Source organism: Marmota monax, unplaced genomic scaffold (genome assembly GCF_021218885.2).
Source record: "Marmota monax isolate L192 unplaced genomic scaffold, Marmota_monax_Labrador192_F-V1.1 WCK01_AAM20220418_F8-fsc00342, whole genome shotgun sequence".
Lineage (NCBI taxonomy): Eukaryota > Metazoa > Chordata > Mammalia > Rodentia > Sciuridae > Marmota > Marmota monax.
In genome coordinates this window covers 794,054-818,032 of record NW_026692007.1, presented here as the reverse complement: position 1 = coordinate 818,032, position 23,979 = coordinate 794,054, and the positions used below count along the sequence as shown (strand labels likewise).

The following is a 23,979-nucleotide window of genomic DNA, read 5'->3' as shown; positions in this document are numbered from 1 at the left end:
AGGCACATTCACAGGCTGGCACTTTACTCTGACTCCATGAACCCGTCCCTGATGTTTGCTTTTAAATATATTTAGAAGCAGTCTGCTTTTCTTTTTTCATGTTCTTCATCTGGGTTGGGGAGTGGTGCAACATTTGCTAATTCACATGCCTGTTACTTGAGGGTCACCACTCAACAGGATGCATGCTTTAGCACCAAAGGGAAAGCAGACTCTTCACAGGCATGTAAACAGACACTGCATTCCTCTGCTTATTTACAAATTGTATATGTAAATAATCATATGCATTCAAAGCAATCAAGGGTCTCCATAAAAAATACATGGGGTCCACGTTCAGTACATGCTTTATCCCCATTATGAACATTCTCATTAAAAGTTCATAAAAAATTCAAAAGAAAAGAGAGCCGGGAACATGAAGAAAAGGGAAAGATTAGTGGAAGCATTCTGTCATCTGTCAATCTTTAAAAGATGATAACCCTTTTTTAAACAAAGTAAAGAATTGCCTGGAAATACTCTATCTTCCTCTATCTTTTCTCCTTCCATTTCACTCACTGTGTCTCTGTCTCTATCCCTGTCTCTCAAGATATTCTTGGATCCTCCTTTTCTTCCTCTTTCTGGCAAACATTGACAATTTTTTGCCCTTTGAAACCTACTGAAATCCAAGGAGTCCAAACAGCACTAACGGAAACCATGTCCCCTCTCTTGAGCCTGTTCTGAAATCCTTCCATGTTCTCTGTCAACCCAAGAACATGCAAACGAACTGAAGCACCTCCTCCAAGCCCTCTCAAAGCCTCTGATCCACAGCTGAGAAGAGACAACATGATTAGAAACCAGGTCCCAAAATGACCCAACTCTATTCTCCAGAACAACAGGACACAAAATAAAATTAACAAAACATAAAAGGTACTATCTTGACATAGTCAAACATTAACTGTTAATCACTTTCGCGGAAGGCAAAAGTCCTCAAAAGCATTTAAAATAGCACTTGTAAAACTGTTATGTGACAAGAATGTTCAAGAATTATACAGGAGTAATGGTGTACAACATTATGAGTGTACTAAATGCCAATTAATTGTTCACTTTAAAGTGGCTAATTTTATCTCATCTTAAAAACAAAACAAAACTACAACAACCAAAAACCCACAAACTATTTTTGGAATAGTTTGGAAGCTGAGATATATCAAAAACTAACATGTCTTTCATGAAATATTTTATTATGGTTTTGTTTCTTTTCATTTATTTGAAAATATAATAGCTAAGTATCAGATAAGAAACAATAATAATTTACATCTTAAAGTTCAAAATTTCCTCAATTTTACCTATGCAAAGACAGATTAAATGAGTCATTTACTCAAATTCTTACAAATGTTTTCATTTTCAAGAAAAAACATTTGCTTTGGGGGCTCTCATCTCCAACTTCAAGGAATTTAGGGATATTGTCCCCCAGCACACATTTCTGGAGTACACTGGCTGGGCTGGTAATGTGTTCAAAAGATAGGTACACTGAAGGCTCATGCTGGAGGGTCCCAGGTGGAAGACCTGGTAGATCCCTGCCCTTGAGAAGCCCAAAGTGTCCCTCACAGGACCCTGGACATACAGCCCCAGATACCTTCCCACTGCCACCCCCAGTACCTGTCCCCCAACTTTTTAAATCACAACACACTCCCAGAAGAATTAAGTCTCATCTGAATTCCCATTGAAATATTAATTATGTGAGTCAGTACTTAAATACCCATCACTTTCTTGGAGTGGGTGCAGTCATTTAAAGATGAGCACTTGAGGCAGAGCCAGTGTATAAGGGCCCTGTGCCTGGAAAGAGCAGGTTTCCCTGGCTCTCACCCACCGAGGGAGGGGGCTTGAGAGTGCTTCTCTGTCACCAACTCATGTTCTCTTCTATGGTCTGAATGTGCCCCTCAAAGTTTGTGTGCTGGAAATAATCCTGATACAATAGTGTTGAGGAGTAGGTCCTTTAAGATGTGTTTAGGCCATGGGGCTCTGACCTCATGAATGGGTGAGCACTGTTTTCTCAGGAGTAAGTTCCTGATAAAAGGTAGAACTCAACATCTTCCATCTCCCCTCTCTTTTTCTCTGTCTCTCTCTCCCTCCCTCCATTTGATGCCTTCTGTCATATCATGACCCAATGAGAAGTTCCTCACCAGAAGTGGCTCCTCCATCTAGGACTTCCCAGATTCTAGAACTGCAAGCCAAATAAATTTCTGTTTATTATAATTACCCAGTCTGTAACATTATAGCAGCAGAACATAGACTTAAACATACACTGTGCTACTGTCTACACTATGACCATCAATGGTTTTCCACAGCTTATGACATCACCTTTCCTTTCGCTGCTTATGTTATTATGATTTTATGCAAAATGTTTCCTGAACCTCCATCAGGTCTGAACAGGTACCTGGGTTGCATGTTCTGGTCAGCTCTCCACAGGAACCAGGTTTAATAGGAATTGCTTACTCTTTTGTACAGAAAATGATACCAAACCTCAGAGAGGGCCTGAGACCTGACTGAAATCATTCTGTTAAGAAGTATCAGAGCCAAGATGTGCATGTATCTGGAATTTGACCAGGAAGAGATGACCATCAGGACAGGAATCACCAGATACCATCTTGTCTGCACTTCCCTGTCTGCTGGGGGGCAGTGTGGCGTGTTGTGATGACAGGGCCTAGAGATGGGACTCAAATTCTGATGAGGACAATCTGTCAAAGTGCAATGGTCATTTAGATCTTCACCACCAGTTATAACCTAACAGAAAAAAAAAATGGTGGTACAATTAATTTCTACTGTTCTGGGTAATAGAGAAGCCTGAGGCAAGGAGAAAGTTAATTTGCAGCACTTGCCAAATACTGTGGTGAAAATACACCTGCACTGGCAGACCTCAAGCTGCTCAGGAGATGTCAACTGGCTCACAAAGTCCCTAGCATTCTAAAATCGGCTCTCTGCCCAGCAGGTGCTGGCAGGCCCTGGCTTGGGCACTCTTCCCCCTTACTTACTGTTTTTCATATTATTCAATAAAGGCTTCTTTAATTCACCTAGTTATTAATAAATCTAGAGGATGCTTCGGTTGCTTTCTGTTTGCTTACTAAGATGCAGGAGGGAATTTTATGTAGACAGCATTATGGTAACTGCATATGAACTAACAAGAAGTCAGAACATAATTCACACAATAACGATAATAGCAACCAAATCAACCACCATGCCTAAATCCATTTCATTAAGGCAGTTGGTTGCACCAAATAAATATACAATACTCAGACTTCTTCTCATCTATTATGAAACCACTTTGGTCTACCCTCTGTAACTTGACTGCCCATTCACACCACCATTCTGCCTCCTGGAGGCTTGGTGCTGACCTCACATTTATGGTCATCCCACCACTGCCTTCTGGGGCCTGCAAAAAAGCACTGGTCTGGCCAAACTTCCTCAGGTTTGGGTCCCACCACCACTCCCCTGCAGGTCCCTCCCTGATCACAGAGCATGTCCTGGTTTGTACCTGCCATAGAGTTGCACCAGCATGTCCTGGTCTCTGCACCCGCTAACTCACCATCCCAAACACTCTCTCTACCTGCCTTGAATTCCTAGTTAACCCTACTCATCCTTTAAGTATCTCAGACCTCCTAACAAACAGACAGTGAAGATCCACTGACCTAGTCTTCCAGTTTTCTCCCTGGAGCCTGGGCCCTGTGCGGGGATCCTGGGATCCCTCTGCGGCTGCTCTTCTGGCTACACTTCCATAGGGCAGGGCTGGGCCTCTCCGGGCTCCTGCTGGCCCAGCAGAGCACCAGGGAATGAGAGTGCTCAGTATACAGGTGTGGGCAATAGTGAGGTGTATCTAACACCAAAGATTTTTTTTTTTTTCACGTTTTAACTATAGAAAATTCCAAACAAAACAGAAGTAGGCAAAATGGCCCAGCCTTCTGGTGGCCTTGACCCAGCTCCCACTATTGGCAGCTCTCTGCCAGTTCTGTCAACGACACTCACCCGACATGTTTTAATTAAACTTTTTAAATTTTGAAATCACTGTGGATTCACAGGCAGCTGTAAGCCATTACACAGGGATACTCTGTACCCTTAATCCAGACCCCCCCCCCAATACTAGCACCCTGTAAAATTACACTTGGATGATAATGTTGAGTTAGTGGAGTCACAGAATGTTCCAGCACCACAAGGATACCTCCTGCTACCCTTTCAGTTACTCCCATTTTCCCTCCTCCCCTGACCTGCTTAACCCTTACTAAAAAAATTAATCTGTTCTCCATTTCTATAATTTGGCTATGGGAAAAAATGCAATATAAATGAGATCATTCAGTGCATCAGCTTTTGGTATGGGCGCTTCTCAATAAGCCTAGTTCTCTGGAGAGCCATCCAGGTAGATGTGTGTATCAGTAATTCCTTTTGCCTGCTGAGCAGTATTCCATAGTAGTGATGTACTATCATCTGTTTAATCACTCACTTATTGAAGAACATCTAGATTGTTTCCCCACTTGGGCTATTTAAATAAAGCTACTATAAATATTTGTGAACAGGTTTTTTAAAACATTATTTTAGTTTTAGATGGACACAATCCCTTTATTTTATTTTTATGTGGTGCTGAGGATCGAACCCAGTGACCCCTAAATGCGAGGCAAGCACTCTACCACTGAGCCACAACTCCAAACTTCCTCAGGTGAATAGGCTTTTATGTGAACATAAATATATTTCTCTGGGATAAATGTCCAGGAATGCAATCACTTGGGTCATATGGTAGGTGCCTATTTAGTTTTTGTTTTTTATTAAGAAACTGCCCAACCGTTCTCCAAATTGATTGCATGGTTTAGCATTCCCACCAGCAGTATCTGAAGGATTGTTTCTCTACATCCTCATGAGCAATTGCTGTTGTCACTATTTTTATTTTAGCTGTTTAGATAGGCCTGTAGAGAGGACTCATTGTGGCTTTAATTTCCATTCCTTACCAGGTGTGGTTGTGGTGATACATGCCTATAATCCCAGCTGATCAGGAGGCTGAGAAGATCGAAAGTTTAAGGCCAGCCTCAACAATTTAGTGAGGACCTAAGCAACTCAGCAAGACCCTGTCTCAAAACATAAAAAGGGCTGGCGATGTGGCTCAGTGATTAAGCACCCCTGGGTTCAATCCCCAGTGCAAAAAAAAAAAAAAAGAAAAAAAAATTGTATTCCTCTAATAGATAAAGACACGGAGCATCTTTTCATGTGCTCAATTGCCACCTATGCATCTTCTTTGGTGATGTGTCTCTTTATGTCTCTTGTCCACTTGTATTGTTTACTTTTTTTTCTTTTTGAGTGGTAAAAGCTCTTTGTGTATTTTAGATGTTATTCCTTTCTTAGATGATTTGAAAATATTTCCTCCCAGTCTATACTCTGTCTTTTTATTCTCTTCAAAGCTTCTTACCATAGTACAAGTTTTCAATTCTGATGAAGTCTAGTTTATCAGTTCTTCCTTTTATGGCTCATGCTTTTGATGTCAAGTCTCTCTCTCTCTCTCTCTCCCTCTCTCTGTCTCTCTAATCTAACCCCGGATCCCAAAGGTTTTCTCCTACTTTTTTCTAAAATTGTTATAGTTTTGGATTTAAGTCAAAGATCCTTTTCAAGTTAATTTCAGCATAAACTGACATCCACCTGAGGTTCAGTACCTCATCTGAGGGTGTTCAATTGCCCCGGCACCTTTGTTGGAAGGTCGCCTCTGCTTTAACAACTTGCCTTTGCTCCTCTGTCGAAATCAGGTGGGCAAACTTGTGTAGATCTATCTGTGGGTTTTCCATTCTGTTCCACTGATCTATGTGTCTGTGCCTTCACCAACACCAGTCTTGACCACAATAGCAATCTAAGCCTTCAAATTAGGAAAGTCCTCCCTTCCCATTAATTCTTCAAAATTGTTTTGGCTACTCTAGTTCCTATCAATTTTTTCTTTCTCTCACTTATTTTCTCTATTGTTTCTCCTTTCAGTATTATTCATTTCTGCTTGCTTTGAATATCTCCTTCCTTGAGTTTACTCTGCTCTGCTTTTTCTAGGCATTGGAAATAAGAGTTTCAACTATTCATTTCAGACTCTCTTTTGCAATGTATAGAGGTACTGCTATAAATTTTCCTCCCTGCACTGCTTTGGCTATATCCCATAAATTTTGATGTTTTACTTTTGTTTTTATTCAATTCAACATGTTTTTGTATTTTCCCTTGAGACTTCCTTCCTGTTTGACCCATAGAATATTCATAAGGATATTACTTCATTTCTAAGTTTTTTTTAAAAAAATGTGTTTGAATTGCTCTAATGTATGCCCCATCTCAAAATATTTATTTTTTTTCACAAATGTTAATCAAACCAATAACTTAAAATGTATATTTTAGGATTGAGACAGGCAACTAATCAAGATATATATTTTTCTTTTTTATATCAGGTTGTGCCTGTAATATTTGCAGCACTTTTATCATTTTAAATATTCTCTTTCCTAATTTTGGATTTATAATTTTTGTTCATTTATTTAAAAAACAAAAATTATTAAAAAATATTAAAATATAAAAAAAAGATTTTCATGTTACTTCCTTTCCTGATTTCTGGTTTAATTCCATTATGGTTAAAGAATATGCTCTGCATGGTTTTAATCCAGTCTATAGACTACTCTGGGTCCCTTAACCCAATGTTCCTGACTAGTCAACATTTTCCTCCTTACCTTTCAGTTTTTTTTTTAATATTTGTTTTATATGTTGGCTAGGATTTTCAGCTGTACTTAATAGAAAGAATAGGAAAAAGTAAGTCTAATTTGCCCTGCAGGAAGCACAGCCTCCCATCAATGATATTTTAAAACAAAATCACATGCTGCATAGTAACATTTCAGTTAATAGTGAACTGCAAATACAATGGTGACTCTAGGATTATATTGACTGGCAATGTCATAGCCATCTTGGTTTGTGTGATACACTCTATGATGTTCACACAACAACTAAATTTCCTAAGACACATTCCTCAGAAGATTTCCTCACCATTAATTAAGACTGGAACTTCATTCATATGCACATCACTGTTTAGCTGTAAATGATACATGACCAGGCGTTACTATACACATATAGAGGATAATATGTGAGGACCACAGAGTGGTTAGGATGGTAGGTATTAGAACAGAGGTGGAGGTTCATAGGGTTCACCAAGTATTTGAGTCATAGTCATCCATGACTAAGATCTGCCATGTGCTCTTTCAGTCGTGACATCTGTCAGTGGCTGACTCACTGGTAAAGCTGACTGGTCTGGATTCAGGCTTTACTACTGCCTAGTTACATGGCTCAGACAATTTCCTCAACTCCCTTGTGTCAGTTTCTTTATCTGTAAAATGAGGATAACAGTAAGAGTGACCCTTATACCATTTACAAATTAAAGCAAACCATCCTATAAAAAACAGAGGGTAAGTCCTGAACTTAATCCCTTTCAGTGGAGTCCAGTGACTTTGTTTGACTTTGCAGAGTAGGTGGTATCCTCAGGCAAGCTCAGGGGCTCAAGGACCAAAGCATCCATTAAGCCAATGTTATGTGTCTCTGTACTTCTTGGGAACTAATATGAAGTCAACCTTTCCTGGGAACTTTTGAGTAAAAACCTCAGAAGATTCATTATTCTTATGGTGTCTGCTTCTATATTTAAAAGCAAAGCCCCATTTCTTCCCTGTGAATATTTGCACAGGATGCATGGACTGCGCTGAAATCCACCACATGGTGTGCAGGGCCCCATCCTACTCACATGAGGAGACACACTGCCCATCTTTAGCAGAAACAATCAAGTTGGCATATATCTGCCAGCTCCGAGGCACGTTCCTATTTCCTAGGTCTTTCTTGAGTTTAGTGGAGACTCAAAATTCTCTTAATGCTCAAAGAATGATTCCAGAGGATCATGAGCTGCTAGTGAGCTTGAAATCTTTTTCTAATATCTTCTTTCCTCAAGTTCATGACTCACCTTCCACTGCTAGTCATCTGTGCATTTTGAATGAACCTGGTATTGGTGCTGCAGGAAATAATTCAGGCCAGAGAGCTGTGGGTTCTAGTTCAAATTCACTATATAAGTTCAATTTAGGGATCAAGTGTGGTTGATTCAATGAGAAGAAAGTGACTATGTAGGGTGAAAGAGAACACTTCTCTCTTGACCTCTACCTAAATTATAAACATAAAAAAGGATACACGTGTGGCCTTACATGTGTGAGTCCAATGCGCTCGAATGCATATTTAAACACTCATCCACACTCATCTGGGTGTAATGAACATATAATGAAGCAGAAATGTAGCAATGTGTGAGCACTTTTTCTTACATTAAATTTCAGTCATGCCTGCTGAGATAGTTTAATTGCTATATTCTGTGGATAACGGAAGCATTGCCCTTTCATTAAATTAAACAGAGACTTGGTTTCTTCTGGACAAAGAGGGAAAGGAGAACCAGCTATCATTGCTGCAGCTGCTCCTGGGTATGGAGCTAGAATTAAATATAATTTAATTGTCCTCATTCCCAAACAATATGTCCAATAACCATGAAAAAGGCCCCTTGCTTACCCTCACCAGGGTAGAAAAGCAGCTGCATAAACAATCTAAAGTCACACAGAGAGAGGCAACTTTTAAATTTACATGAAACTCTAGGTAACATCCTCTCTCTTCCTGCTTGACTTTACCCCATCCTGGGCTCCCAAAGCACCTGTATAACTGCCTAAGAGGACTGCTGAGTAGGCACCCTTAATGCCTGTCCCACAGATGGTTCCTCCATGGGCCAGCTGTGCAGATGAACACAACACAGAATACTGAAGGTCCACCAGAAAGACCCAGGAGAAAGGACGAAACATTGACCAGCAGAAGCAGCCATGAAAGGTGTGCATAGACAGAAAGCAGGGGCAACAGCATCTAGAGATTTCCATACAGGAGAATGCAGGCAGAGACCTTCCTCTTTGCTAGGACCAACTTTCTCTGGAAAGGAGGATGGGCATTCTGGCTTCTTCTTTCCAAATCCACGCTGGCCAGTAAAGCTAGCACTCATTAAGATTAAAGCACCCATGCTAAACTGCCAATAGACTCACCTGACCGTGCTTCAGTGGAGCATGGGAGTGTTGAACAGGAGCACTCCTGCAGGATGCCAGGAAGCAATCTGATGTTGTATTGTTGCCATACCCAAGAGCGCATTTATAACCACAGCCCAAGACCTTCCCTGGTAAGACTCATCGTCACGCAAGCTTTTTAGATTTGACCTCAATGGTAGTACCTCTACCTAAGAGTTGTCTTTTGAGAAATGGCACTCGTGAATGTGGTATCATAGCTGCCTCATTCTCCAACACCCAAAGCAGGGAGAATTCTTACCCCGTCCTCCTTTGTGCAGACTGGCGGGGCTGCTCCTCTGAGGCTCAGGCGGGCTGAATGGAGGGTAGCGTGGAGGTGTTTTCACTGGAAAAGAGAGCGCAGCAGGGGCATGTCACTCTCCTCCTTGTGGTGGCATGTTGTACACAGGTAATGTGCTTCTTTCTTACCATATGGTGTTTCTGGAGACACAGGAAATGCTGGGGTCGAACATACGGACTCCTTGGTGTTTAAAATCCTACCGTCGATCATGTCGAGGTCTGGGGGATATGCAGTGATCATCGTCTGAAATAGGCATGGGAAGGAGAATATAAGAATGGGGAGTCAGGGGAAAGTCCTCTGCACACAGCTGCAGCTCTCCAGGATGGTTGGTGGATCTAAGTCCTCATCTGAGAGAGAGGACAGGAGAAGGAAACCAGCATCCCTCCCTGCAGCCATAGAAATGGGGAAGAGGGTTCATGTTTAATAGAACAGTCAAGTATCTTATGGTCCATCGTATTAATACAGTATTATACAGCATATTGAAGAAGTTGACAGAGTCTGCAATAGCAAGGGGAAATGTGCATTGTGGCGCTGACTGAAAGTTAATCCTTAACTAGGGTATATCCATAGATAAGTAAAACTACACAACAAGCTAAACACACAGCACAGAAAAAACGGCTGGGAAGAAATATTCCAAATATCAAAATGGGTTTGTTTGTGAATTAAGACTACAAATGACCTTTTCTTCCTGAATATTCTGTAGGTTTCAACTTTTTCCAACTTGAGAAGAAATAAAGAGGGTTGGCTGACCTGTCCTACTCTGATTCTGATCAGAAGCCTTAACTATACCTTCCAGAAGAACAGGAGATGCTCCTGTTGGTGGACCCTCTTGGAGACATAATCCTGAAGGTTCTAGATGGAGCATTTGAGGCCCTGTGTGGCGGCCCAGAAGTCTTCTGTGCTGTCCACCCATGGAGTCCAGCCAAGGCCATGACTGTCCTATCTCCAGCCCTCTCAACCCACCTACGGGCTTCATACCTGGAGCCACTCTACATCAGAATGCAGAGGCTCAGGTGACCTGTGTGAGGCAGCCTGCATGTAGTCATCTCTGGGTGTATAAGGATCCCCACCCAGGCTGTCTGACCACACACCTGTGCACCCAATCAAACCACCTGCCTTGTAGCTGAGGAATGGTGACTGTGAGAGAAGGTGGGTGCAAGAGGTTTATGTAGCTGTGTTCAGGGGCTAAGCACTGCTGTTGTCCTGAGCCCTAGGACAGAAAGTCAGTAGGAAGGAACTGAGATGGGGAGGGGGCCCAGCACACACCTCTTTGATGTCTGCTGGAGAGGGAAACGGCTCCAGGCTTGAGGCTGAGTCCATGCCAGCCTTTCCCCATCCACACTTGGAGAAGGACAGCTGGCTTCCAGCATCATTATCATACTGTCCAAGGCTCAGTTTCCGGAGTCTTCCGCCCAGAGGATCATCACTGGAGGGGCCTGTAAGGAGAGAGCAAGTGGGCTATAGGGGACTTCTGTCACATTGAAGCACAGAGACCCTTGATTAAAACCTGATTTTAAAATTTTCATTGCTGTTTAGCAGTGCTAGGGGCAGACACCAGGGCTGATGCAGACAGATTGAAAACCCTAAGACTCTCAGGGTGAGCCAGCAGCCCCTGAAGCACACAGCTCACAGAAGCCAGTATACTCTTTCCAGAAGAGCTTGTGAGGGGGGAAACACTAGGGCTAACCCTGCAGTGCCGGGACAGACACAGCTGAGCTCAGAGGGAGCCTGCCAGATGTCTCCCTGGGTGCCCCAGACCAAGAGCTCTGATGACCACACATCTGTGGTGACTCCAGGCAGAAGGTGGCCCTACCATGGTTGTTTGAATCATCACAATGAGAAATTCTGGAGGGGAGTATACCCTGATCATAGCACCAACAATAAATGTTCTAATGCCTTGTAAATGTTCACACCAGAAATACTACAGACATTTATTCCACAGATGCCCATGGTCCTTGCTCTTGATTAAATCTGATTCTGCTTATGTTGGGGGGAATAGGATGGGGCTGGAATCTGTTGCTTTAAAAAAAAAATCTCTTCCTGAGGATTCTTATAATTGGTCAGCTGGGGAAATCTTATGCAAGCTGTGAAGATGATAATGTTTCACGTTATGATAGTCTCAAAATTCACACCCAACTAAGATTCCCCTAGAGTTCAGATGTGAGCTAAGAATACAAAGTACATCTTTAAGTTAGCTGTAGGACCCCCCCTTTCTTATGGGTAAAAGGAGCACAATGTATGCTCTTTTTTCCTCCCTCAAACTGTATGAGAATGAAAGAAAGTGAAATGCTGTACCTGTAAATCCTATTCCCATGACAGTCCCTGGACTGGGAGCATAGTAGCCCTGGTCCTCATTCTCTGGCCCTCCACAGGACACAAGATTACAGGCCAGGAAGGATAGTACACTTGCCCCAGCGAGGGCTATGGATTTGACCCTCAACATGCATCTGTGGCAGTGCAGAGAGGGCTATGGGGAAAGGCCAACATCAGGGAAGGCTGGCCCCAGGACCTGACATGGCTCAGTTCAGACACAGGAGGGTACCCCTAAAGCAATCAAGGGACAGATGGTAGCCATGGGCATTAGTGATGGACAGGAAGTGCTAGGGCCACAGACAAGTGACTGACCCTGATCCTCTCCCAGGGAATGGAAGCCATGTCACTGACTCAAAGTTTCTATATAGATGACACTGAGTAGTGATGGGAAACGGTTCCATCCAACACAACCTACCTGCAGCCTGCGCTGGGGACTCAGCCACACTTTTCTGGCATCTACAGTCTACTCACAGCCTAGAAACTCGGAGTTCACAAGGCTCTGAGCCTCCCAGAGCAGCAATGCTTCTGTTCAACTTGCAAGATAAGCTCGCTGTTCTATCACACACGGATGGCAATGTACATCACTGCATAAAGCTCATGGAAAGTTGTGCCAGGTGAGGCCAGTTGTTCCCTTTCACCTGGGGAAGGCAGCCTGGGAGCTTAATGGCCCTGACCTCCACCCTTCTGGTCTGACATTTGAAGACAATTTGCCCTAGAAACCAAGGACCCATTTGGGCCAGTTCAAAACCAGCCAGCATGGCCTGTAGGTGCACTCCAAAGGCCCTCCTCTGTCAGGTACGTCCAGGTGGAAACAGTGCTCAAGAAGGAATGTGCAGCTCTAAACCATGAACCTCAAGGTGGGAGGCTAGGACATTTTTTTTTTTTTTTGTAAAGAACTATCTTAAAGTTTCCTTTAACAATTTTGCTTCAGAGCACTGGGGACTTGGGTCTGTGCATCAGCCAAGATGGAACTGAAAGTGGCTTCTGTACTGGGCTATTCAACCTCCCTCAGACAAGTCTCTGAAACAAGCTTTCATGAGCTGACCCAGGAATGGCCCTGCTCAACACAGATTTGCAATCGTTTCTCTTATTTCCTCTCTATAGGCACAGATTAAGATAACAAATAGAATTGTCTTCATTCAAAAATATCTCCAGGACAAAGTTCTTACTCTAAAACTCCACTTCCAGTGCCTATGCTAAAATGTGGGAGATGGACTCTGGTTAAAAACTGAGTTACACATTGCTTTCCTCAGATGGATCAATATTTCTCAATATCTTGCTGCTATGACATTCAAAAGGGGGAAGATAGTCCTGTGGGAAGGTGGCAATAGGACAACTCCACATCTGCTGCCAGAAAGGGGTTTCACAAATGCAAAAAGAAGAAAGGGATCGGGCTGGGGATATAGCTCAGTTGGTAGAGTGCTTGCCTTGCATGCACAAGGCTCTGGGTTTGATCCCCAGCACCATGAGGGGAAAAAAAAAGAAAGAAAAAGGAGGAAGAGATCAAGGACCCTCTAGAGCACCAGCACAGGGTCTGTGTGCAAGGACTGCAGTGAGCAGGTCTCCAGGCTGTAGGCACACAAGACCCTCAAGCCCCAGTCTCTGGGATAACTCGTATCTCACCTTCCACCTGGACTGGAATCCCCTGAAATGGGATGGTGGAAAGGCCAGGAAGAATGAGGCACTGTGAGACAGAGTTTATGACACAGTAACAAGGCCAGGGTGTAGCGGCCTCTGCCCCAGGGGTTCCAATGGAAAGAAACCCAAAGGGAAGGCGAGGTATATACAGTAGCACCTCATTCACACACTTCTACATGCAGACTCTCACACTCACTCTCTCACACACCTGCTCCATCCACTGACACTGACCTGGGCTGTGTGGGCTGTGCACACTCGTGGTCCCTGACAGTTGAGGGTCAGGTTCTCAGTTCTAACATGAGGAGGAGAGGATCGCATATCCCCCACCCTGACTTCTGCAGACCTGAACTTCTGGTGCTACAAGTTCTTCCCAGCTGAGGGCTGCCAGTGTGCAAGGTGCCAGGTTCCCTACTGGACAAGAAGCTTCATTTTACAGGAGCGGGTTCCTGGCTAGCTCCAGGGACTAGCAAGGCCGATGTGGCCCAAGGCTTCCTGTTTACACTGAAAGATGCCCTCACTCCTTAAAAGTCTCCTGGGCTGACTGTACCCTCACTAGGATCTGAGTGACCCCACAGCAGTGGGCATGGACTAGACCCTGGGTGTTTACAGGGGCCCACATGTGATATCAATAGAAGGGTGGGAGAGAGCCCTCCCCCACAGCAGGTGCACATGTCTAATTTCAGGGCACTGCTGATTGAACCTGAGCCAAGCTCTCTCTCACACAGCCACAGCATGGCCTTCCATTCCCAGGTAGGGCAGAGGTGAGAGCAATCAGAGCGTTACCACCTTATGCTCTGGTACCTAGGGGGCTCTGTGGAGGCCAGTTGCTGTACAGAAACTTCTGGGGGCACTTCATTTGCTTCCTCTGGCACCCTGCCTAGCAGGTTCACCTCTCCACAAAAGGTCTACCGTAAATAGCAAGTGTTTTATCTCTGGACTGTTGCCTCCTTTGAAGGGTTCTCAGTTTCATTTCTTCTTTCTTTCTTTTTTTTTCCTGTAATGGGAATTGAACCCAGGGACTCTTTACCACTGAACTACATCCCCCAATCCCCCAACTCCCCCTGCCTTGCTTTTTTTATTTTTATTTTTTAAGACAGGCTACATTAAAAGTTGCCAAGCCAGGCCTTGACCTTGCAATCCTTCTAACTCAGCCTCCTGAGTCAGTGGGATCAAAGGTGTGGGACACCATCCCTGGATTCTCAGTTTCATTTTTGAGGACAGATAAAGGGGTAAACCACCTGTTCCAGGTAGGTGTAAACAAGGATCTAATCATACTCAGCTCCAAAATTCATTTATGCTGAGATGCCCTGAGGCCTTGATGTGTTTGTTAAATTGTGAGTCTAGAGAGGGATGAGGAGGTGGGAGTTGAACTGGTGACCCTGTGTCCCAGCTTAAGAGCCTGGGCTGAGAGGTGCTTACTCCTCAGCTGTACCTAGAAGAGCCCACGGTGGTTGGCCAAACACACTCTTCCTGCCCTACCCTCTCTTGCATAGTGGCTGTGTGTGTGTGTGTTTGTGTGTGTGTGTGTGTGTGGTGCTGGGGATTGAACCCAGGGCCTCGTGCATGCTAGGCAAGCACTCTACAAACTAAGCTATAACCCCAGCCCCCATAATGACTTCTTTATAGGTTTAAGTACTACTTTCTTTCTGATTGTAAAATTAATGTACGTCATTGCAGACAATTTGGAAAATACATAAAAATACTTGGAAGCAGATCAAGCTCCTTGGAACCGTGGAGACTGGCGGAACCCTGTGAACAGTCCTGCATCTCCAGAAGACACAACTTGTTCATTTCTTTTTCTACTCTGAGGCTCAGCTCATGAGTGTTCCCAGAGAAAGTAATTCAATCGTTCCAGTCTATAAATCACACCTTCTCATTAACATGAAATCACTCACATGTGAAGTGGACAACATCTTCCTGTCCCCACCTCAGCCTCACTGTTACTACTACCCACTGCCCCTCTGCTCGTCTGCCCTCTTAAGGGCTGCCCTGAGTCTGGAGGGACCTCCAGAGGCCACCCCACCACATCTTCTCTGGCCTTGAGCTCCTAGCAAGTAACTTTCCCTTCACTGCTAACTGTATACTACATGCTCCAAAAATGAGCTCAGGGCTTCTGATAGAACTGACTGTGACCTTGGAAGACTGGCCATTTGAGCAATGAACTACTTAATGAGTTGATGATAGAATAATTGAAAACTACTCTCTGAACTATGCCAGAACATCCACGCCATGACTGGTCACAACTAATTTCTCCTTTTCGGTTAAGAAATCCAATCTAGGGAAAGAAAAGTTTTAATGAGAGTAGGGATTGCTGGACGCTCTATAGTGTGGCTGTCACCTCCAGGAACTGGGTAGACAAGGGGATGAACAGAGCTGAACTTGCTCAAGGGAGCCTCTGCAAGGTTTCCCCTCTCTGAAAGTTCCCCTTTGAAGAACAACCAAGGAAAAATAGGGGCAAAACCCAAGCTCCGGCACAGAGACCTTTACAGGCCAACGGCCTCCTCCAGAACCCTGGGCTGGCAAACCTGTACCTGCTGGGCCCACCTGGCTCCCTTCCCCCTTGCCTGCCTTGGACTCAGGTGCTGTAGAGAACTGCACCTGCCTCCCTGCTGGTTCCCAGCCAGGGAAAATGAAACCTAACCCTTCTCTGATGGTTACAAAGGTCTTAAGTGCTTGCTATAGACACTAGAGGCCATTTTGGACCCCACTGAACACAGACCATGGTGACCAGTAACTTCATCCACAGGTGTTATTCCAGGGACTCTCCATGCCTCTGGGGTCCACAAGGAGGGAGGGGCAGGCAACAGCTCTGTGCGTACAGAAAGGTTCGTCCTCCCTTGTCTCAGTTGCATGCTCTCTCTATTATCAGCTATGGCTGTATGACTGAATGCCACCCACCTCCCTGGCCAGTCCCTCCCTGAGCATTCAGCAGTCCTCATACAGGACTCCTTTCCTCCAGACACCAGATACTACACACTCAGGATCCACCCAACCACAAGCTATTCAACAGGACACATGTCCCCAGGAGTGCCCCTTCATTGCCACTCCCAGAGACAAGCACACTTCCTCATGTGAGTGGTTTCATTGTAATTTATGGGTGGGGCAGGGGTCAAGGCAGAGCATGGCCCAGCCAGGAGCCATGCAGGTGTCACTGCAGACCCTGCCAAGCCATGAGCTGAGACTATGATGGGGCACAGAAAGACCAGGAGCCTTGGAGATAAGGCAAGGTTGTGACTTAGGTCACGTGTGGGGGGAAAGCAGTATAGACAGTGCAGGAGCAAGACAAAAACAGCTTTGGCCCCAGACCTATCCAAACTATGGGGCACCTCAACCAAGGCCACCATGACAGTTTTCCCAATAAGGAGATAAAGCCTCAGGTTCCCTGTCTAGGAACATTGGCAGGCCTGGTAGGAAGGAGCTGTATCACCTGCAGAGCCCTAGAGTTGGAGATTCAGGTCAGGATGGTCAGGTACTATGCTAATCACTTATATGCAGGACTGAATTCAGCCTAACCTGGGGGCCTGCACTGTCACTGATGTCTCACTAATTGTGATAAATGTGGGAAACATGGGAGGGGGCATTCTCAGATCTTAGCTAGAAAATTACATTTTAAGAAGAAACACCCCACAAAGCTCCTGACAATTCTGCAACTAAATGCAGTGAGCTTCCCAAATATGTCAGTTCATCAAGTGGACAACACCTCCCTCAGAGATCACTCAGGAGCACCTGTTTTCCTTGAACTGTGCTATGCACGTGTTCCTGTGGACATATGACCTTTCTGAGCACACAGCAGATCCTGGGCCCTTAGACTCTCCACTGGGAGGTGGCAAGGCGGAAGGACAGGAGGGAGGAGGGCTAAGTGCCTAGGAGCTGACACCACGTGGCCCTTCCTGACACTTCACATCACCAATTCCCCTATACTGCCGAGTCACCTTGTCCCCTCAGTGTTGAGGAAAGAGAGCCACCATGCACAGTGGGAGGCAGTTCATAGGGGATATTGACCACTCACTGTCCTCTACATTCTACAACAGGGTCACAAATTCTGGTCTTATCAGACCATTGGAGGGAATTGCTCTGGCATCCACAAGACACGGGTCAGATCTCCAGGTGACTGGGACACACGCCTGAGTTGGGACACATGCCTGAGTTGAAAACCACAAATATAACACTGGGGTTCTCATGAGTGTCACATGTAAGATCCCGCAGCTCAGGCCTCACCCCTTCCCTAGGAAGTCAGGGCCTCCAGAGTCAGGACATCATGGTCAGCATTTTATAAAATTCCTGGGTGTTTCCAACTGGTAACCAAAGCACAGAAGGTCTCCGTGGATTCACACTAGAGTTATTAGGGAGCCTTTAAAATAGTTCTGACACCCAGGCGATCTGCCTGGCCAATTCACTCTGCCTCTCTCTGGAGGCAGAGACAGGCCTCCTCTGACATTTTTGGCATCTGCATTCTTGAAGCTCCCTCATTGATTCTGGCTTCTTGCTTGCAGCCAGGGAAACAAATCCCTGCTCTAAAGAATGAATGGAATCTACTGTTTTAGCAAAGCTTCAGTATATAAAACACCATTAAAACACTAGAGGTTAAATGTCCTTATCATGGGCATGCACACGCAGACACACACAAAGAAGTATTTGAGGAGATGGATATGTTAATTTGCTCCACCTCAGTGATCATTTCATCATTTGTGGTTATTTGTATCAAAACATCATGTTGAAGATCTTATATATATACAATAACAAATTAATTCACAAATAAGGGGGGAAAAAAGATGGAAACTTATGGCATCCTAAAACATGGCCTGTTTTAAAACATGACCTTTGTTTTCTCTCTGGGCCACTGGAAGATAAAGTATGGTAAGCTGTTGATTGATCTTTATAGGATCAAATATGAACCAAGTCTGGCATCACACAGGCATGCACAGTGGGTTTTGGAAACTTTGGAAACTTCCATGCATTTCTAGAAGTGAAAACCAAGAAAGACCAAAGACTTTCTGGCTAGTTGGAGGCCTCCTGATTTCAGCTCCTTCAAATAAACATATGCATCTTTTAGAAAGTGAAGAAGAAAGGACTGGTATAACAAGGAAAGTTCAAACACTATTCTTAAATGCTCCCAGAAGTGGCTCCAAGAATTCAGTTCTTGCAAATCAAAACAGGAATTGGTCATCAGCCCCCTTCACCTACAGGGTGTATTCTTTAAGAGCAGTTATCCACAGTGTAACCAGGTAGAAAATTACTGGCCTGAGTGATAAATGAGGTATTAAGACAGTGAAAAGAGCTTTCCCCATGCAGGGCTACCTCCCTCTGCCACGATCCTTCTGGATTTCTAACCCTGGTCCTGAGAGGTGGGGGGGAGGGGTGCTCCCACAAAGGTACAACAAGGTAGGGAGAAAGGCAATTCTATTTTTTTTTTTTTTAAGATTTTGAAATTGAAGATGCTTTCCATTGGGAAACACGGTGTGCTTGGTTGGATAACATCATTTTTTTTCTAAAAATAAATATTTAAAAAGGAAATTATATCTCCAAACCCAGGAAGCATACCCAAATCCCACCAGCAATGCTCCCATGTTTAATAAGACACATGTAATTCAGAATACAGGTGTAAAGAGCTGCACCCCTAACCTGAAGACCCCACCAACAGGGTTTTAGTACTGGGCTTCAATTACTTTCTGTTCATTTGAATCTGTTCGCTTTTTGAATTACCTTCCCTACTACCTACCTGAATTTCATGATCTGTCTCTATGACTGTCCTTAGGAGGGGACACAAGAGCTGGTTTCAGGGCATGGGAGTGGGGTTGGGGGTTGCACTGGAGGTAGAGGAGGCCATAGGTCCCAGCGATTCACTGAGTGAGGATCAGCAGCTCATGTTACTTCTGGGAGGCCATGGGAGAAATGGTTCCCAGTTCTCTACCCACATGACCAGTTGGGAATGCATGGAGAGGGAGGGCAAGGCCTTGGTGTGAGGCGATATATCAAGCCATGATGCAGAGAACATGTGGCATGATCAGAAATGAGACCGTGCTACCATGTCACCAAGCATATTGAGTTGGCACAACCTCTCCATTGTGATGGAGAGAGGATTTTATCACCGTCATCATGGGATTCAATAAACTGGCAGGTCTCCCTGATTGAAGGAGGTGATCCTCCTAGGGCAAGGGCCCCACACAGGATCAAACAGACCAGCACATTTCTACCACACAGAAGTGTGGAGCTTTTGGAGACCAGCTGTCCACAGGGAAGGCCTGGCATGTTCCAAAGTGACTTGTAAACATCTGAGAAGCAGCTCCTCAACAAGTTCATCACCAGCCGCACCATGAGTCAGCAACTATTCCCAGAGATAAGAACCAAAGAACTACAAACAGGTGTTCAAAAAAATAGTGGTGTGCCTATGTTCACAGCACCACTGTTCCCAACAGCCAATAGGATCATATAACCCAAATGCCATTAACAGATGAAGGGGTAAACAGTATCTGTATCATGGAAATTTTTTCAGCCATGAACAAGAATGAATCTCTGATGGACACAGATGAGCCTTGAAAACATCATGCCAAGTAAAAGAAGCCACAAAGCAGGGCCACATAACCTTCAACTGAATTTATATGAGAAGTCCAGAACTGGTCAGTCCAGAGACAGAAAGCGGATTAGTGGTGGCCAGGGTTTATGGGTGAGGAGACGCAGACAGAGCAGGTTTGCTAATGGCTAAAAGGTCTCCATTTAGGGGGACAGATATGTTCTGGAACTATATAGTGGTGATGGTCATACAATTATGTGGATGTGCTTAATGGGTGTTTTGCCATAATAAAAAATACAAAATAAAATAAATCTGAGGAGTGATTTTTGTTTTCTAGGGTGAGTCAGACCAAAAGTTTTCAGTTTAAAATGCATATTATTTTATTTAAATTACATTTTTTTGCAGTTTTAAAAGGATAGTATGCCTTTATTTTATTTATTTTTGTATGTGGTGCTAAGGATCGAATACAGTGCCTCACCCATGCTAGGCAAGTGCTCTGCCACTGAGCTGCAGCCCTAGCCCTATTTAAATTACTTTTTAATTTGTCCTTTAACATTAGTGTTGGGGTGTCAGATTTATTTTTTAATGTGAGTCAAAGTAGTTTATATTAACTATGATTTTCATTTCAGAAGAGTAAAGATGACTTTATAAAATATTTGATATAGAAACAGAATTTTGGGTCTAACAAGTTGAGAGACCACTGCTGTGGCCAACCTGGAAGCCATGTCCTGTAGGCTCCATATACCTCTCCTATACTTCGATGTCTTGCCCCTGACCATGCAGGGATTTCCTCACAGTACTTGTCTAGGTAACAGCATACAGCACCCAAATCTGCCTGCTATGCAGGAGGGTCCTTGGGGTAAAGAGAAATAATTAACTCTCATATTTGTTTATGCAAGAAAAAAAAGTACTGTCATTTCTGCACATATATGGGTTTCACCATGGACTCAATCAACTTCTGTTGGATATATCTGAAAATGTAGACTTTTTTCTTATCAACATTCCTTCAGCAATACAGAATGACAACAATGCACACAGTATGAGACGTTAAAAGCAATCTCAAGGTCACTAAAAGTATACAGGAAGACTGAGTAGGTTCCATGCAAATACTACACACCGTTTTACAAGGGATTGAGCCTCTCTGCAGGGGTCCTAGAAGCCATCCCCCATGGATACTTAGATATGACTGCCATTGCAACACTGGTTTCTCAGCACCAGGGGTGTATTTCTCATTCTAAAACATTTTTTCAGATTGGCAATGCACAGAGCTCTCTGTAGTGCAGTCAAATGACTCCATTATTAAATATGCACTCATACATGTATAGCCTATCAATATTCACAGTTTATTAAAATGCCAGATTCGAAGATCAGGGAGGACAGTGGCCAGTCCTAACCTCTGGGCAAGGAAACTCTTCTTAAAACTTTTCAGGCAATAAATATGCCATCCTCAAACACATCCAGGAAGCAAATGAGTAGAAAAAAAAGAAGAGGGGAAAAAAAAAGAGCCTCTTTTACCATGGTAACAAATACTGAGCAAGGGTCCTTCATAGAAATAGGCCAATGACCTTGGTTGTGGCTTATTCAACCAGATGAATGTATCCAGTGACACTCATCAGAAGATGAGCAGGCAAAATCCTAGTCCTACCCTGTTCAGGACCCTGTGGCTTGCTCTCTAGGAAGAGCCACACTCTTGGACACCAAGCTGGGTTTTGCGGCAGGGTTTGTCTGACTCTCCGGCCTCATTCCCTGCCATCCCCACCTGGTAGTGGAGGTTCAGCAATGAGCGTCCCCAACCCACTACACTGTCCATTCTACCCTGCATTGCCTCTGCCTCTCCTCCAGCATCTGCCTGGCCTGGATCCCCTCCACTCAGCTAGGTTGCAAGAGTCCCATGGTATGCCCCCACACCTTCCCTGACTTGCTCAGTAAAGGCAGTGATACCCCAGTGTTAGTGCCGCGGGACTGTGTGTGTGTGTCCTCTTCCATGCATCTGTTGGCCTCTTATTCCTGCCATCAAAGCTTGCAAGGCAGGCACGTGGCACCACTTGCTGAGCTCTGAGAGCTCCTCCAGGGCTCACATGTGGTGCCTTTGGTTGGACTTTAATCATAACCAAATCAGTAATTAGAACCTGGCACCTACTCTAAACTGTCTTCTATGTAAATAGGGCATCTGATTTGTGCTGATGCTAATGAAGCAGACGCCCTTGTCTGAGGAATGTTGAAAACACCAGCAGGAAGGCCCAGGAGTATCTGCAAGAACAAGTGCCTGCCAGGTTCCTGTCAGCGGAGGGCTGAGGTTGATGTAAGATGGATAAAATATTTTGACAACATGAAGCCAGAAGCCCTTAAGGTATGGGAAAAAAAAAAAAAACAGCTGGCTTTTGCCATCCGTGGAATCGTAAATTTCACAGGCTGAGTCACAGCTCTTGTTATTCAGGTATCATCAATTGAAATCTCCCCACTTGAAGGATATGATCCAAGAAACCCACCCACATGCAAGCTGAAGTGAGGCTGGGAGCCTGGTGGGCTGGGTGGGAGGATGGGCATGACAGCAGCATCCAGGGGGCTTCTCACCGAAGCACAGCCAGGGTGAGGGAGCTGCCCTGGCTGGCAGTTGGTCACCTAGAGACAGTAAAATGCTGCCAAATCCAACTCCCTGCACTTTTCAAAGGGATACAATATTGCACAAACAGTGCCAGGCTTGTCACCAAGGTTGACGCCCCACCTCTGCATGGCCCATCTCTTGTCCTGTGGGCAGAGATGGGCACCCTACACGGACCCAAGATAAACTTCATATCAATGCCTACACAGCAGAACAACTTGGGTCCCTGGGCAGGGGGTGGGGATACACCTGCAGTGCCACCTGCTCCATGGCACTCTATTTACAAACATTTATCAAAATCTCACTACATGCCAGGAAGCAATGATTTAAGTCATGGGCACTGCCCTTGAGATGATACCTGGCTGGTGAAAAAAATGTGAGTGTAGCAGAATAAGGGCACCACCACAGGATGCAGAGCCAGATATATGGGAGCTCTGTTATAAGACCTGGTGGATGAGAAGGTGCCTGGAACAGAAAGGCACTCAAGGTGGAAACCCTTACTACCATCACCACCACCATCATTGTGTTAGTCAGCTTTGGGTCACTATAACAAATACCAGGCATGTCAACTTATAAAGACAAAAGGGTTATTTTGGCCCACAGTTTCAGCTCATGAGCAGTGGCCCTCGTTTTAGTCTTGTGGCAAGGCAGTACCTCATGGTGGGAAGGCGTGGCAGAGCAAAACCAGCACCTCGAGGCTCGACAGGAAAAAAAAAGAGGAAGAAGAAGAGACAAGGACCCACTATACCCTTCAAGGGCACAACCCCAATGACCTACAGATTTCCCATTAGGCTCCACTCCTTAAAGGTTTCACCACCTCCCAGTTGCATCTTTCTAGGAGCAAGCTCTTATCACATGAACCTTTGGGGACTATGAACTATTGCAAGCATCCTTACCATCTTTAAAATCACTACCCCCCCATCATCACCACATTGGCATGATCATCACCATCACTATAATCACCATCCCTATCACCATATCACCACCACTACAACCAGGAACAGTAGCCATAGCAATACATCATTGCAGTGCCGGTATGAAAGAGACATATTCAGTTTTCACATATTATTTCATCTCAGAAATAACCAGACCCCTGGTGGGAATGCTGCTTCCTGCAGAGCTGGTGTAATGTCAAGTTGCACGGTTCTGCAGGAGGACGTGCAATAGTCCAAGGGAGCACTGGGCAATGCTGTTCTCAACTCCTGACTACAACTAGAGGTCTTTTTTTTTGTTTGTTTTCAGGACACTATCTGCAGAGAGTGAAGGATTTTACTCACTTCAGGATGCTGAGCCTCTGTGTCAAGCCTTTATGGCCAGAATTAAGACAGCTGTGTGGTAGCTGGCATCCAGGGCTGGGAGAGAAGGCCTGCCATGGAGAAGGGCACATGGAAAAGATGGGGAATTTTGCAGTTTTCACTGTGTGCATGAGCCTCAGATGGCTGAAGTCAGGAGCTGCTGCACTGTCAATGGGACTTGGTCTCATAGCCAATGATGTGGGAATGACGGGTTGTACCATCCTGGGCACATTATGATTCCT

General features: G+C 44.6%; 1 protein-coding gene across 8 annotated transcripts in view; it reads right to left on the bottom strand.

The window, feature by feature from the left end:
- Tns3 (tensin 3) overlaps positions 1 to 23,979 on the bottom strand; it is a 270,335-nt gene that overhangs the window by 53,919 nt on the left and 192,437 nt on the right. For all 8 annotated transcript variants that reach the window (XM_046451661.1, XM_046451611.2, XM_058582006.1 and 5 more), the window contains 3 exons: positions 10,645 to 10,814; positions 9,507 to 9,621; positions 9,340 to 9,423 (listed from right to left, as the gene is read on the bottom strand). In XM_046451661.1, coding sequence (XP_046307617.1) covers positions 9,340 to 9,423; positions 9,507 to 9,621; positions 10,645 to 10,814 — 369 coding nt within the window. The remainder of the gene's footprint in view (positions 1 to 9,339; positions 9,424 to 9,506; positions 9,622 to 10,644; positions 10,815 to 23,979) is intronic.